The sequence below is a fragment of the Electrophorus electricus genome, chromosome 3 (genome assembly GCF_041902795.1).
Source record: "Electrophorus electricus isolate QZ-2024a chromosome 3, ASM4190279v1, whole genome shotgun sequence".
Lineage (NCBI taxonomy): Eukaryota > Metazoa > Chordata > Actinopteri > Gymnotiformes > Gymnotidae > Electrophorus > Electrophorus electricus.
In genome coordinates this window covers 4,963,331-4,979,623 of record NC_137499.1, presented here as the reverse complement: position 1 = coordinate 4,979,623, position 16,293 = coordinate 4,963,331, and the positions used below count along the sequence as shown (strand labels likewise).

Sequence of the window (16,293 nt, the reverse complement as noted above, 5' to 3'; positions counted from 1 at the left end):
TTCATTGCATTAGACGTTAATTCGGAAAATAGCTAGTACAATAAAAATGTGGTCTACGTTAAAAAGTATAGGAACCTAAGATTTGTGCCACTGATACCTAAGGGAAACAAAAACTGGTGCAAGTTGGAAAAAGCCATGCTTGACATGTTTTGGTAGAGCACTAACTAGTAAAACGGTTTTATTTGTTTGGCAACCCGATATGTGTTTTTGAGTAAAAAAACAAAACAAAACAAAACATTTAACTCGAACAAGAAAATCGCTAGATAAGGCATCTTGCGGATCGAGTGGAGCATAGTAATCAATGAAGAAGCACGGTGCTAAGCGGTTTGTCATTTGTTTTTACACAACTTTTTAAAAAGTTAGCTAGTTAGCCATCATAGAGGTCTGCTCATTGGACCAGATGGGAACGAAAGATAGAACGGGTTTTTCCATGTTGACAGTGTACCTTCTTGTTATCTCTCGTACAGTACATTGTGCACTGAGTAATTTGTGTTCCCTCTATTCACAGAAATAATTATCTGTTAACTTCAACACAGATAAGTATTTGTTAGCTATTAAGCTAGGATTTGATCACAATTTTGAGCTTTCCCTGCATTTTCTAAATTTCAGTTAATGATAATGGGTAGTGCTAGAAGAACACTTTATTGAACTTATAACTTATCCTTAACTAACTGCCTGGCACATAACTTGGCCCTACACTTGTCTTGAACATTAATTCTGTGAACTTTCTGTGGAACGTGCGTGTGGGTTTTGCATGGACTTACCACTCTGCTTTTCCTCTCACAGTGAGGTGACAGGAGGTGAAGATGGACGAACCAAAGATTACGTTGTTGGCCTGGTATCGGACAGCCTGTGTGCAGAGGAGAGCACACCCCCCAGTGGTGCACTGTCTTCACTATTCTCAGCGACATCCTCAAGGAGCTCATTTGTTTTTGTTCCTGCGCCAAAAGTAAGTCAGGGAGCTTCTTTTGAAAATTTCTGTCAGAGTGCCTGAGAATGAGCGTGAATAAACTAGGTGTTTGGTAGTGATGGTGGTTGTTTTTTAATGCATGTCTGTAGATTAAGCCAAAGACCAGCTGTATAAAAAAGGAGGCTGGTCATGTACCAAGAAGTGAAGACCTTGAGACTACAAAGGGAAAATCAAGAGTTGAAAAGAAGCTGCAGATCAGGTTTGTGGCATCCTAGAGCATTGTGTGCAATGCAGTGTTGAGAATAGTTTTATTTTTAACCAATCCACGGCCCACTCTTCATTCACAGAGAGGAAGCCTTAAAAAACGCGGATGACGAAGACGAAGAAAAAAGTCCAAAGAAAGTCAAACGCAAAGCTCCAAAACTAGATGACAACAGAGAAACACTGGAAGAGGACTATCCATGTAAACGACAAAAGACTGCAAGGAACCACATGGAGGAGAGAATTAAATTGAAAAGGACAGTGTTTGTTGGCAACTTGCCTGCCACCTTTAAAAAAGAGGTAGTCAGCTTGCATAGCCAACATTTATATGTATGTATTGTCTGTTAAAAATATGCTGATTCATCCTTTTTCCCATTATATCTCCTTACATTAATGTAAGTGCCTTGTTTTCAGTTTCTCTTTTTTTTTTTTCTTGTTTGGAGGATCTGAAGAGAATATTCAGGGAGCTGGGAGATGTTGAGTCAGTGCGATTCCGCTCAGTTGTAAGTATTTTGACATGTCAACTGGAAGTCAACCTTGTCAGCTTTATTGTAGAGTTCTGATGTAGGCATCGCTTGCAGGTTCGGGAGGATCCATCAATGTCGCGCAAGCTGGCCACCATTCGGTATGTATTGTGATTAATGGCATCTCCTCAACTGTAATATCCTTTAAAAAATAAAGGGTTTGAATTGCATCTTGGATTTTCAGTGATGCTACTTGTGTTCCTTTCTAGACGCCAAGTTGATCCTAGAAAGCCAAGTGTCAATGCTTACGTAGTCTTCAAAAAGGAAGAAGGGGCAGAGAATGCATTGAAAAGGTGACACACCTTAGAAATAAAAAGCAAGTCTTTTCAGAAATCATAAGATGTGTGATGTGCTATAAGTTTTGTCTATATCTTTGTAGGAATGGAATGGAGATTGAAAAAAACATTTATATCAGAGTGGATCGAGTTTCCACGAAGGATTCAGTGAGTGAACTTATTACCCATGACAGCTAGCAGCTGGCATATATATTTACAAATTAGTGTGCAAATGTATTCATTGCTTTTAATCTCTTTTCTTCTAGCATGACCATAAAAGGTCTATATTTGTGGGCAACCTTCCTTATGGTAAGGATCTTCCAGCCTCATTGAAGTCTTTTATGTATTTGAAAGCACCAAGATGGTATCTCTTGTACATCCGCTTTAATAATACTTTCCTCTCACCACCTCACAGACGTTAAGGAACTACCTTTGCGGCAGCACTTTGAAGAGTGTGGAAAGGTGGAAGGGGTGCGTTTGGTGAGGGACCGAAATTCTGGATTGGGAAAGGGCTTTGGCTATGTCCTTTTTGAGGTACGAGGATCACATGAAATTTCCATCTAGTCTCATTTTTGTGCCATTTTTTTTTTTGCCTCGTCTTTTCTTGATTTAAAAAAAAAAAAATGTTAACACTTCCTGTCTTTCCAGAACACAGACTCCGTAATGCTGGCGCTGAAGATGAATGGTTCCCAGCTGCTTGATCGGAAGATTAGGGTGAAGAGGTCTGTGAAGAAGGAGAAAAACAAAGGACCAGCAGGAAGAGGTGCAGGGAGGAGCAGAGGAGCCCAGTCCAGCAGATTTAAAGGATCCACGCACACTGTAAACAGAGTCAAAGGAAGGCCCTTTAAGAAAGGTCCCAAAATAAGCAACAAAACGTCAACCTCCTTCACAGGAGAGAAGGCAAATCCCAAACTTAAAAAGGGGCAAAGACTGAAAAAGACATTTAAACCCAAGAAAAAGAGCAAGGCTGTTCACATTTAACATTTCTTTTTTTCTTGAGCAAATGTCATGTTGTATTGACCAGAACAAGAAAGGCAAATAAATTATGGAAACATCAGTTTCATCAGGCTTTTATTGTTTGTTTAAAAACAAAAACACTCATTACAAAGGACCTTAGCAAGAGCAATACTCCAACACCTTCAAAATTACTGCAGCCTCAAGCAAATAATGCATGACACTACAGTATTTTAAAAAATAACTTGACACATGAATAAAACACTGACTTCTCTATAGGCCCAGGGGATGTGCTGCAAAGCTGAATTTGCAAGATGGTGCTGCAGCAATGCACTCCCATGGAACACAAGTTTAGGTACCCTTGAGCTGCACCAAAGGCAACATTGTTCAGCTCCATGCATCGATGTTACCTTGCTAACTCAGTTTTATAATTTTACACCCTACTTTCTTGACCTTTTTAAAATAAGAATTCTTGATAATGATAAAACCAGGGTTCTCAATCCCAAATGGATTAATTTATCCATTTGCCCAATCCCACAAAACTTGATTTAGTTCAGGTAATTATGAAGCCCTTTATCAAGGATACTGGTAGAGGCATCACCAGGCAATTTGGGCACCATGAAAATACGTCACACTGGGCCACAGTGAAGGCGAGGGGAGTACTTGATGTTCCAAGGATTTTTAGGGCCCCTGTCAGTCATAGGGCCTTACAATCAACCTTTTACACTGCCCCAGCACCCTTGGATAATTGAGGAGGTTAATACAAAAATGTTGATCTATTTGTTCCCCAGGCATGGGACTGAAAACCACAGGACCAGACAATGTAAACATTTTGTCTACAGCAGAGAAGCAACTGTGAACCATGTGCAGTAATAGTTCAGTGCATATTTATGGCATTCTTTTGTACTGCCATAAGTATAGAGCATGATTCACGAACCTTTCATCTCGTGCAAAACACGTAGCTATTTTCTCAATCAAATCAACAATTCTCTAGTACAAAACTTCCCTTGCACTCTCAAATACTGCCTACTCTTGCACAAATTTGCTATTCTTTTGTTTGGGGAATGTGCATGCACGCTCAAACTTGTCCTGTGACACTTTTGGCCCTATTGGACAGGTCAAGAGTAACAATTCATTACTCAGTGTGTGCACACTCATTCATCTCTCTCATTTTATTTTTATATATATATATTAAATATCCCTCCATCCAGATGGAGCATTTTTATATTCAAAAGGTGGCACAGCAAATGCGAAACATTAAAGCTAACAATTAGCCAGATTTACTCAAGACGACATCTAGCTAACAAAAGTTCAATAACCTTAATCTATCAATTTAGTTTATGCTGCTTCTTACAGTTAACTGGGACATAATTATCCAGCTATTATCATCATCTCGCCAGTATAGCCACGTTTGGCTACATGGTTACATCATATACAAGATATAGCTGGCAAAGAGCCTGTAATGTTAGGCAATATACTGGGTAAACATATATAAAGCTAGCCAGTTAGTTCTGAGATGTCTTTGCTATCTGCTGGGCCTGTATGGCTAATTACTCTCTGTAGGTCTTGGTTACACATCAAGTTTTAAAGATTGCTGAATGATGTCAGCTAATCTTCCCCTGGGCTTGACTATCTCAACTTCACAAAGAAAGCATTATGAATGCATTAAATAACTAAAACATAGCTTTATTAATTTGTTTTGTATGCATGATGATTGTAAAGAATAATGTGTCCCAGTTAAAGCTGGCTAATCCACATAGAAAAACTAGCCCAGTGCAGCTGTAGATGTCTTAAGTCTGCATTAATCACCTTTTATAGGTCGCCTTACCGTATACACTCACCTTACCCTATGCCAGTAACTCGGTCAATCAATCTGTACCTTGTTTCAGCATTTGTGTGTTTACTGTGCTTTTCCCAACCAATGCTGGCACTGGAACTCTGGGGAGCGTCAGTAACCCCTTAACCCCATCCAAATGGAGGAGGACTTTTGACAGCATTGTTGAAAAGAAAATCCAAAAGCAAGAGAACAGACATTTTGTGAGCACACAGGTTAAATTTGAATCCCCAAACGGAAGAGCAAGTGTGAGCAAGAACAGGATCTACCTGAGTGTGTGTGTGTGTGTGTGTGTGTGTGTCAGGTTTAGCAGAACAGGCCAAACCCAAAGTGAGAGCAGGATACATTTGAATCCTCACAAATGTGTTTTGCATGAGAGCAAAAGAAAACTGGGAGAGTTTCGTAAATGTTTTGCATGCTCTCGAACTTTGCCAGTAAAAGAACACCCTACATATTTACTGATTTTGCCACAAATGCCATACTATGTAATAAAGGCAGCTGAAAATATGGGCATTCTTTTTCCCTCCCTCATTTTCACAGATTTCAAAAACATTAACTGCCGTTTGTTGACAGCCTCTAAATCATTGTTATTTGACCATGTCAAGATAAGAGGTAATAAATGTATCAAAAACACTGATACTCTTAACACAGGAAAACCTACAGGCTCATATGGCCTTTTTAAGAAAAATTAAGAATTTTATGCAAGGGGGTTTGAGTGGCCGGTTTCTTTTTTAGGTGGATGGGAAGAAACAGGAGAGCAATTTCACCATGGAGTAGTAAAACTGGTGGGAGAAGATTCTGCTGGAGAGTGTCATACATACAGGGCCTCCGCTTATTCAATGTCATCATCACTCACACTCTGTGCACTGACGATGCGCTACGAAAAGAAAAGAGAACACTTGCGTTACCACATAAAGTGTACATCAAGTAGATGTTGAGAGTTCTGCCTGTGCACTGATACTATACATTAGCTGGATCACCCACATGATAATGAGTACACGACCACCCAGACAAGACAGCTTTCTTTAGACTAGCCCACACAGTGACGCTCTTCTTTGTTTGGGCTCCATGCCACTTAAATCCCAAGACGGGACATTCTCCCTCACCACAAGGGTCCGCTTTTCGCATCCCACACATAAACGCATCCATCATCTCCACCTTTTTCCTCACCTGACTGATGGTGGGCAGTTTGGTGAGAAGCATCTGGAAGACGGGTGGAGGCAAGGTCTGTTGTAGCACCTGCAGGAGCTGCTGAGGTTGACCGCACACCGCAATGGCATTGGTCAGGTGGTCCACTCCTTTCTCATAGTCTCCTAAAACACAAGAGTATTTCCCTTGTATCTCCTGATATGAGCATATATTAAGTCTAAGTGTGCAAGTCACTGCAATTTATGCATGCAACGGTGGCATTAACGTTACAATAACTTAAGTAAAGGAGAGACTTACCCTGTGCCAGTAGTTCCTCCCCCAGTTGAATCTCCTCGAGGAAGAACTTCTGAACAGCCTCAGCATCCTTCAAATCTGGAAGCTACAGACACACAAGCTTTAGTGCCTAATTTCCAAAACATTTTATCCTGATACTGTGAGAATAAGCAATATGGTCACATTACCAGTCTTTGGAAATTGAATTGAATTTGAATTAAACAGACGACTATCCCCCTAAACAAGGCAAAGCAACTGGGATCAATGGCAGGAGAAGTGTTTACTGACCCTTGATAATCCAGCTCTCTCTTTCGCTGCCTTCTGCTTCCTCCTCCCTGCAGGCGACAATCTGTTAACTTTTACTGATCATAGTCATGGTTGTTATCGACATATCACTTGTTTTGACCGCGCGTACTGAACCCAAGAATAGCCCATCTGAAAATTACAGGGAGACACTTGGGAATCTAAAGATAATATTTTACGTCGGCGGAAAGCGTTCAAGCACATCAGCAAGCTGTTTTCGAGCGGAACGTGCATCCAACCCAACATAGAAAGCGATCCTAGACAGCCACCAAGCAACGTATTCCGAGCTTTAAATTCTTCAACCTCTCAACTTACCCTCCACTGCATGGTTGAGTATTTTCCACAACAGCGACCGATTAAACTCCTGCTTTTGGGAGCCTTGCGTTCCAACTAGCTAACTACTAGTACAAAACTGAAGCTTAAGATCTACGGAGCTGCTACAAAGAATCATTGTGAAACAAAGCGGGCTAATCGCGGCGAGGTAAGTGGCTAAAAACATGAGCGTTGAAAGAAATTTGGATATCTACCATTCCCCTAACTAGTAAGGGTGGTCTCCAGCTGGGCTAACATAGCTAGCTTTATAGCTAACCCGTACAGATAGGCTAATCTAGCTGGCTTTATAGCCAACAAGTACAGCTAGGCTAACCTAGCTAGCTTTATAGCTAACTAGTACAGCTAGGAAGGCACTTGTTCTGAAGGAGCAGCCTACCGCTGTTGTATCAAGCAAACAATAGCAGCACTGTGGCAGCGTGGCAGAATGCCCCATACCTCGGTGGAGGTGTAAGTGGAGGTTTCGACCAGGTCAACGCCTGGGTTCGCTCTCATGGAAACTGGGACCACGGCTCAACACTCACGTTCTCTCAGCTTGATCTTGAAGTTTGGGTCACTCCTTCTTTTCCTGTCGAAGTAGATGCAGTAGCCAACGAACAGCGCGGCACCAACGCCGGCGGCGATTGCACTCGTCCTACCGCCCATCATGACTTCAAACAACGCACAGTCACTTGTAGTGAAAATAGTGTTTTTGAGGGCGAAAATGCGGTTACACGATTTTGTGCATGACCCTCACGTAACGAGATCGAGGAAAGACCCCATGTCAGCCGGCGCTCTTAATGACGTAAACGCTAAGCTGGCCATAAATGTTGCCGGTTCAGAAACACCAATAATGACGCATGATCATTGAAAGAATATAAGGTTTCGGTCATTATGCATTTGTCTGCCGTGTTCGTGAGTTTTGACTGCTATGAAAAAGCGAGTACGAAAAACAAGTTCAGTCTTGATTTATTGAATTTAGATCGCAAACGTGTAAGTTCAGATGTTGTCTCTGGATGGCAGTAGCAAGCCATGATAAAGTAGTTAAACTAGCCCCACCACCAAGGCTGAAAGTGTTCGAAAAGGTTATACCTATCTGTTCTAGCAAATTACGTTCAGTGGGTCACAGCAATAATGAAAATCCCTTTAATTTGTTACCCATGCTATAATGTGTGTCTGAGTTTAAATTTTTTATTTTCAAAAAACAACATTTTGCGGTTTTTTACTATGGATAGCCTCCCTCAATACTAGAAGGTACTTTCAACATCATAAGTGTGATTATTTGGAGCTGGCATCAATAATCAGAGAAGCAAAGACCAACCTCAACAGCACAGACTGTGTTTTTATGCAAGTGCTAATTAGGAGACGTCAGCGTGGTTTAGACAGACCCCAATCCTCAGTTCTACACCCAGTAGTACTAGCCCACACCAGTATGCGCAGCTGTTGTGGTCAGCGTTTATTAAAGGGCTGGGTGCCTCATTGCATGTCGTCATTAACCACATGTTATCTATGGGGATTCGCTTAGCGTACATCGGGGCTTCTCCCAGTCGACAAAGTAGAGGCACGATTTTTACTGTATGTATTGTGTCTCTGTGTTAGTTTGTGTCTTTGCATGGATAATTGGTCCTTATGTTCAAATGTTTTACAAATACGCATGTATGTATATACGTTTTTGGCCTCCTTTTCTTCATTTAGCCGAGATAAGGCTGTGTGCCGAATGTGTAGCCAGGCATATTTGGGTGTGCATTTTGGCGGGGATAATCTGTGGCAGTCTCTCTGATAGCAGCTTATCTGATCGCAGCTGACTCAGCTGGTGCTGCGAGCCAGGCCCTTCCTCCTCCTCCTCCAGGACATCTGTCCTCAGAGCCCAGACATCACAGCAATCCAGCAGCTTAACTACTGGGTTATTACTAGGCTGTTCCTGGAAGTTGCTCTTACATGCCCCGCCAGGTCACTCCTACTCTTGCCACACCATCTCACTCCTTCTGGAGGCCTCATGACCTCCTGAGTGAGAACAGCAGGCGTGTTTGAGTAATGCGCATTCCACACCGATTTGCTGACTTTCATATTAACAGTTCCTGGATAAATTGCTTGCATATAATGTGTTCACCATAGAATCTCAAAGAACTCTATTCCTAGTCAAATAACTGCAATAAAGGGCGGTAGTGAAGTGGCACTGGATCAATAAGGAGTTCCACGGTGTGATTTAAATGTCAAATATGTAACTATACATGGGACACTTCAATCTACAATTTTTTCTTTTTTCTTTTTTCTTTTTTTTGCATCTGAGAACATTTTTGTCCCCCCAGCAGCCTGTTAATGCACTACTGTTTTCTGAGCCATTTGCTGAGCTCCACGTGAGTGCAGCTGGTGCAGAACGGTGAGTGCATTGAGATTGCTTGTTTTGCTTTTTCTTTTTTTTTTTTCAAGAGGAGAGCTGAGTCAGCACGTTTACAGTAACCTGGCTCACTGACTCCTTTCTTTGAAGCTGATGCAATTATCTTTCGCTTTGTGATCTTCAGCGTCCTCCGCCATGCTTTTAAGCTCAGCTCCCGTGCAGCAAATCGCCAAGACAGCACTTGTGCCTCTACTTCTCCAGACTGACACAACGCACACACACAAAAAAAGACCCAATGCTGCAGTAGCAGAGTTTAAAGTAAAAATACACATTCCCACTTAGAATTGGTCAGGTGCATATTTTAAAAAATACTGTCCCAACAGCACTGTGGGAATCACAGTCACAGTTAAGGAGGAGCAGAGGAAGCCTATCACACGTCAAAGCAAATATCAGGCTGTGGTTGTGGGTGCCGTGTGATTTCTGTGTGAATGGTTCAGTTGGAGAGGTTTGGAGACGCCCCACCCACACTTTCTCTCCCTCCCTTCCTCGTCTTTGGGGCAAACAGAGGTGTAATTATTTTTACCCAGGCTGCAGCTGCTTATGTGAACTTTGGCAGGCGCAGTGCAGCAATGGATGTGTTCCAGGAGACAGGAACTGAAAAAATCCCCCCGCGTTCTTCAGCATGGAATAATATACACCACTTTCTCAGCCGCTGCCTAGGAACGTCTAGGTAAAGCCCTCATGGCAGGCAGGCCCTGTATTTTCCATGAACCCAGTGTGGCCCACTTCACTTCCAAAACCGATGTCATGCAATGTGTTTCCAAGGAAGAACACGTAGTGGAATTTGGAATGGTGTGGTGTGGGTGGTTCGCAAGCCACCTCAAGCCATGAATTGGAGATAGAAAAAAAAAGGTTCAGGGAGAAAAAGAAAGAAGGAGGGCAGAGAGAGAGAGAGAAAGAGAGAGAGAGAGAGTAAAGGCTTTTTTGTCATGCTGGCGTGGTGCTTGGCCTTGGAGCACATTAGGCTGCTGTGCTCCTGCTCTTGGCCCTGTGCTTTGCGGCCATGGTTTTCACGGTCAGTAAACAGTGGATCTCTCTCAGCAATCTCTCCACCCGCCAGTTCAAATCACAGCTTTCAGCACCTAGGTCATAGGAGGTGAAACGCAAATGTTCATTCCTTCCACCCTCACTGAGGGAGAAACCGTTTATTCCCTAGATTCACAACTTGTCCTTTAAGCCACAACGAAGTGGGGGTTTACAGTAGAGGTTTAGAAAACACCAGGAGAAAGCGTGTATATTGTAGCACCACAAGTTGGGTGAGAGATCACCAGGAAAGTAGATATAGGCTCTGTTCTTTCAGTAGGGGTAGCTGCTGCACTAACCTAACACTCATTCCACACACACACACACACACACACACACACACACACACACACACACACACACACACACGTATGGTTTGTTCCTGGATTTTAAGACATAATTAATATACATGACAGTGACACTGAGATAAAATAACTACTTAACAACAGTACTAAGAATAAACTATTTCCTGTCCTGGCAAATTTAAATCATAAAAAATCAAAGCCTTTTTAGTGCAGTGCTCAGGTCAGAAATGGAGATTACTTCCTAGTACAGTGTTGTAGGAAGTCATATGACCTGCAGTAAACCCATATTATGCGATTTACAAACTAGATATTTCTTACTGTACTTTTTTTTCACAACTTGAATATAGAGGACTTCTTTTATCAGGATCACTCCACATTGGAACTCAGTACAATTAATACTGAAAACATCATATTTCTATTGGCACTCTAGGAGGTAGTCCACTTTTCTTTCTGGCAAAGAGATCATAGGCTCCTCCTGTAATGCATGTATCCGTGGAGATCTCCACTGGCCACAGATCTACATAACACCCGTCCTACAGCCGCGTACTTCTCATACTGCCAATGCCATACATATCAGTGGTGTGAGCATATTAGCCGGCAGCTCTGAGGTGCATGAAATCCACCCTGGATCACGTTATGGGGTGTGGGGCTTGGGGGGGGGGGGGGGGGGGGCTGGATCTGCACCTGTTCGACTGCTCTCTGTTCAGTCCCTGTGTGCTGCTGCCATTAGCGCCAGCCAGCCAGGCACATCCGCGGGAGCGGCTTGGCAGAGGTCACCGACGCTGCAGATGGCCCGGGATTGATGCTCTGCGTGCTGCCTCCGCCTGCAATGGATCTGATTAAAGCCTTTGAAAAGAGACAGGCATTGATCACGTGTGGGCACATCCGAGCATACCAATTAAGCCTTTTGAACTCCCTTCAAATTATATCGGGATTGTTTAAATCCAATGATTAAAGAGCCATGAATGCTCATTATTGAAGGGTGGAGTTGGGGGGGACGTATTCTTTTATGTCGTCATTGGTCTTAAAAGGGGCTGAAGCACGATTAGTGTGTATCTGGGGGTAATGTGGTGCTCTGTCGCAGCATGGCGAGACTCAAACGCCGGCAAACGCAGGCCTGGCAGAGGGACGCTGGAGGAGGAGGCTGCTTTCTTGGGCTCAACAAGCTCGGAAGTGGTGTGAGCAGGATTAGCTTTACACTCCAGCACTTTCTTGCAGTGACTAGCAGGGCCTCCGGAGACGTGCCTGCAGGGGATTAGTCGGCCGCGTCGAGCTTTAGCGGAGTTTCCCATAGTCACGGCCTTCAGCCTGTGAAACTGGAGACGGGGCTCGGCGGGGGGGGGCAGGGTTGGTTAGAGTCAGAGAGGGGCCTCTGGGTCTCCCACCGCACACAGAGGGGAAGCTGTTTCCAGATCTACACACATGTTTTTATAAGAGTGAAAAAGTAAACAGTGTTCCTGCCGCAGAGCTGGCAGCCATTTTGTAGCAGTTCTGTAAGCAGTGGCCAGGGAAAAGGGGTTTGTAAAGAGGCATATGTTCACACTGCCACAAAATATGGAATTTTGGAGAGTACACATTTTAAGTTCTAATAAACTGATGAAAAATACAATTGTCCATAAACTACAAACAGCCCCCATAAAGTTCAAACACATTTTGGAAAAAGCTGTGGTACTGCTGTAGTACTCAAGATGTGTTTTACGCTGAATTCCTCTGCTTGCGTGTTGTGTTCCAAGGCTTCGAAAGCGTTTGTTTCCGGTCAAGACTCCCATGAACACACTGGCTCGAGCCCGAGGCCACATTTTCCGCGCGAGTTTAGGAACGCAATCTTCGGAAAACATTTCCAGTTTGGTCGCATTTACTTAGCCTCTCCTCTTTCTCTCACTCTTCCCTCTTCTGTCCCTCACGTTCCGCCCGAAGCTCGCCTCGGGAAATACTCAGATGATGAAAGGCGCTGGTCTTTTTTCCTCTCTCTCCCTCCACACATTCATCATTTGGCTTTTCTCGTTTCCTGTTTACATGGCCGGAGGCTGGGCACCTCCCAGTGAAAGAGACTCCTCTGATGATGCAATCCCCCCCGCGCCCCTCCCTCACCCCTTTCCCTTCTCTCCCCAAAACTTTGTTCTTAACAGAGAAAAACGCAGACCATTTCTTATCCATCACCTTCACCATTCCCCCTCTGTTGAGTGATCTTTCAATGCTTGAGGTCCTCCCACCCACGCCGGCAGCAACCCGACATCTGGTGCCCATCTCTCTCCACCGCCATTGACACCCATCAGTGTGATGCAGGTGTGAATTCTGCTATTTGCGTGGCGACAAGGGAAAAAAAAAAAAAAAAAAGTTGCTTGACAGGAGGCAGCTGTCATCCTCCATACTCTTTTTTTATAGAGCCAGAAATCTATCCAGGTGCTTGGCCAAGGTCATGGGCAGGCAGCAGCTCCGCGTGAGGCTGACACAGCACTTTTTGCCACCCAGCCTTGGTCCTGGTGCCCCAGTGAGAAGGAAGTTTGTGCAGGGCCCTTTTCACATTGGACCTGACGATACCCGCATTAGGGCCAGCATCCAGGGTCTGCCCAGAGAGGTGACGATGCAGCTAGCGGCAAAGTGTTATTTAGAGCCCGTCCTCGCGTTTGAAATGCTCTCCTCAGGCTCGTGGTCGGCTCATGGGTGCAGGTGGTTTTCTAAGTATATGACGCGTCGGGGCTATCATGTCCATACACTGGGACACATGCGCCACTGTATCTGTGTAACCATTTAGTGCTAATATTAAGACCTCATCTGAGAAGCGGTGGCCATTTTGATGACGGGCCGGGGTGTTGACGCAGGGAGACGACGACAGCACAATCCGTGCCCAGCAGCTGTCCTGCTTCAGAAACCCAGCCTTTTGTTTGTTTATTTGCATCCACCCCGGAATGCGGCGAATGGAGCAGGGTGCAGCTGCCCTAAAAATACAAGCCTTCCATCTCAAAATATCAACCACCCCTTGCCCTTCCTCGCCCAGCAATCTCCACCGTGCCACCTCCCCGGGGCTCGCGGGGCGTCAGCTGCTGGAGAAGCCGGGATGCTGAAAGGGCAAGCGAGTTGATAGCCCCCCGCAGCTGGTGCTGAGTTACAAGGAGCCTGCCTGGGCCACGCGTCCTCTGCACTGTCATCTGAGACGGGCAACAGATGCCAAAGCCTGGGCACCTTTGCTGTGTGCCAGTTTGAGCTCTCCCACCCCAGAATACAACTCCCCAAGTCTAGGCAGAGGCTGCCGGCAGCCATAACACAGTTGCGGTCTCTTTGCTCTGCTTTGGCAACAACGAACGACATCGCCTCGTATTTTCTGACCAGAGGCATTACAGTACCCGTAATCCCCTCTCTCACCGGGAAAAGTGCCGTGCCGGTGAATAATTGTAACGATGCCGGAGTGTGTTTATTTTTGAGTAACCGCCAGCGCCGCCACACCAATTTGCATCTGAAAGAACCGTTTGATGTCTTTATCTGAAACACGCAGGGCTTTGAAGCTTCTGACTGTAACCGTGTTTGTTTTTCCAATGTGATGGAAGGAAGAGGGATGGATTAAGCTAAGCAAGTTTCCCAAAGTAATCACAATTAAACAGAATCTAAAAAAGACCCCTCTCTCCATCGCTTTCTCTTGCAGCTAAAGCACACTGCCTAATATGTAGCTCTCTTGAATGAAACTGACATTTTGCTGATTAACGAACCAATTAACACTGTTTGGACCAAATGTTCGCTCTCCACTCGGTGGTGCAGCCGATAATATTTCTCTCTGAAATGGGTCTTAAACAGTGAACCCTGTTAAATTCAACTGGTTATAACCACGTATTATTTGTGGCTATGTCGTGTCGTCTGAGCCCGTCCTCTTCACGTCATTATTCTGTTATTTTTAGAGTCGGTGAAACACAGTTCACCATTCCCTAGAGTGCTAGGTAGCGAGGAGCTTCAGACATATTTGGGCTCCGTATTGCGCGGTTTATTGTGCCAGTTTTAGATGTTTGGTAAACCTTTCCTCGGCATGTTCAGCTACAGCGCAGTAGCTCAGTATATATCAGGGTCCTTTTTTTTGTTGTTGTTGCTTTGATTCATGCATAGTTGTTTTGGGTTTTTTTTCTCTACCTGGGAGTGGGCTGCTGTGTAAAAAAGCGTAATTGACGCTGGGGAGGCTTCAGGAGCGTGCGCTGGAAGCCAAGCGCCGCGTGCACCATTCCCAATCAATGGATCCCTCCCGAGAAGGGAACCAGGTTGCCAGGACAACCGCAACAGACTCGCCAAGATTTTCAGCAAGGCGGAGAGCGCTTTTGCGCATGCTGACATTTTCCAAAGTGGAGAAATATTTCTAGCGCTTGGTTTAGACAGAGCTTTGTAGCATTTAAAGGATATTTAAGTAGGAAGTTAAAACTTTAGAGCGAAAGAAGAACTGCAGTTTTCGCTTGCACATGCACTAGTTTCCGACGAAGTGAACCAGTTGCTAAATGCTAGCACTGATCTGACAGCCTGAGATTTCTGTTTATTATAACGCTACTGGATAGTTGATGTAACGTTAATACGATGTATCTGCGTGAAGCAATTATCTAGACGTGTGACTTGACAGCTCATGCCGCGTGCACATTCCACACATATGCAACCGACCCTGCCGTCTCCAAGAACATTTTGAGATCAAAAGGTCGGCTAGAAACATTTCCTGTCCTGTGACAATTAGGCTAGACACACACACACACACACACACACACAGAGACACACAAAGAACACTTCCACATGTGTGCGTTCAGTCGACATGGCAACGCGGGGATCTGAAGCGAAGCAGGGTTGCCAGGTAACCGCAGGGTTATGCGCGTGGGTGTGTGAAGGTCGGTGGGCGGGGCTCTGGGTATGTGAGTAGAGGCGATCTGGCACAGCAGGCACCCACGCGGCTGCAAAGCCGTGATCAGGTTTAAGGACGTGTTTTCCCCGCTTATTCACTTTCGCTTCTGTTTTCTCGAGTGTTTTGTCTCCGCCTTGGTGCATGTTCAGTATTCATATTAATACTGTTTCCTTGAAGTGTTTCCATGTTAAAGTCTCTAGAAACCTTTAGTTCAAGAATGTAGTTGTGTAGTCAAAAACAAGACCCCTTAAGATCCACCTTTGGCCCTGTAATTCTCAGTGATTTAAGGTATGCCCAATGCCCCTTATATTTCAAGAAAACTGCCTGTTAGTGAGGTGTAAAAATTAGACCGTTCAGTATCTCCAACTGCAAAAGATATTATCTGTTAAACAGCATACTGGGTTGCTCCCCAAAGTATGGGTGCAAATGCATATTTCGGTTGAAGAAACAAAAGCAGAAGTTGCTTAACCTGATGAAGTAATTCAGGAGGATTCCTGAAAATCTTTCATCATGACTTCTCTCTACTGCAGGCATGCTCTTAGTCATGCCTGTAGGAACGCATTGTAATGTAAACAAATTGATCAAAAGACACAAAATGGCTGACTATGCCTGTTCAACAGAATGAGCACGCCATTCTGGCTCAGACAGTCACATCATTGAAGAGCAAGCAGTTGCAAAGCTTCTTTTATGAACCTCAGAACAAGTGATTGTTAAAGTGTGATAGGATGTCACAAAATATACTTGTAGTACTGTCCATTAAGTATTTTAACATGATATTGGAAAATAGCACCAATAAAAGGAGAAAGGCTTTAAGTGTCTTGACTGACAAAAACAGAGATGGAGTAGCTCAGCGATAGCAGCCTAAAGCTACCATGATTTCTGATTTCAAATGTTAAATGACTGTTTAAGATTAG

The 16,293-nt window shown here is 44.2% G+C and overlaps 2 protein-coding genes across 2 annotated transcripts; one reads left to right on the top strand and one right to left on the bottom strand.

Moving 5' to 3' along the window:
* The first annotated feature begins 8 nt into the window (after positions 1-8).
* rbm34 (RNA binding motif protein 34) lies at positions 9-3,027 on the top strand. The gene is made up of 11 exons (XM_027024667.3): positions 9-324; positions 787-949; positions 1,060-1,169; positions 1,258-1,471; positions 1,615-1,674; positions 1,753-1,796; positions 1,905-1,988; positions 2,075-2,138; positions 2,237-2,279; positions 2,386-2,504; positions 2,619-3,027. Exons 1-11 carry the CDS (start codon positions 302-304, stop codon positions 2,949-2,951), a joined length of 1,257 nt encoding a protein of 418 aa, XP_026880468.2. The 5' UTR covers positions 9-301; the 3' UTR covers positions 2,952-3,027.
* Positions 3,025-7,588, bottom strand: tomm20b (translocase of outer mitochondrial membrane 20b). The gene is made up of 5 exons (XM_027024668.3): positions 7,338-7,588; positions 6,469-6,515; positions 6,205-6,286; positions 5,929-6,071; positions 3,025-5,635 (listed from the first exon to the last, which is right to left on the bottom strand). The coding sequence occupies exons 1-5, from the start codon at positions 7,459-7,461 to the stop codon at positions 5,591-5,593; spliced, it is 441 nt and encodes a 146-aa protein (XP_026880469.1). The 5' UTR covers positions 7,462-7,588; the 3' UTR covers positions 3,025-5,590.
* Positions 7,589-16,293: the final 8,705 nt, after the last annotated feature.

Bases quoted from the DNA above. Each gene is read 5' to 3' on its own strand.
- rbm34 (XM_027024667.3), top strand. From the start codon at position 302: ATGAAGAAGCACGGTGCTAAGCG. The intron at 325-786 runs GTTTGTCATTTG...TTCCTCTCACAG, and splicing joins AAGAAGCACGGTGCTAAGCG to TGAGGTGACAGGAGGTGAAG. The intron at 1,989-2,074 runs GTGACACACCTT...ATATCTTTGTAG, and splicing joins GCAGAGAATGCATTGAAAAG to GAATGGAATGGAGATTGAAA.
- tomm20b (XM_027024668.3), bottom strand. From the start codon at position 7,461: ATGATGGGCGGTAGGACGAGTGCAATCGCCGCCGGCGTTGGTGCCGCG. The intron at 6,072-6,204 runs GTAAGTCTCTCC...CTTGTGTTTTAG, and splicing joins GGAGGAACTACTGGCACAGG to GAGACTATGAGAAAGGAGTG. The intron at 5,636-5,928 runs GTGAGGAAAAAG...TTCTTTTCGTAG, and splicing joins AACTGCCCACCATCAGTCAG to CGCATCGTCAGTGCACAGAG.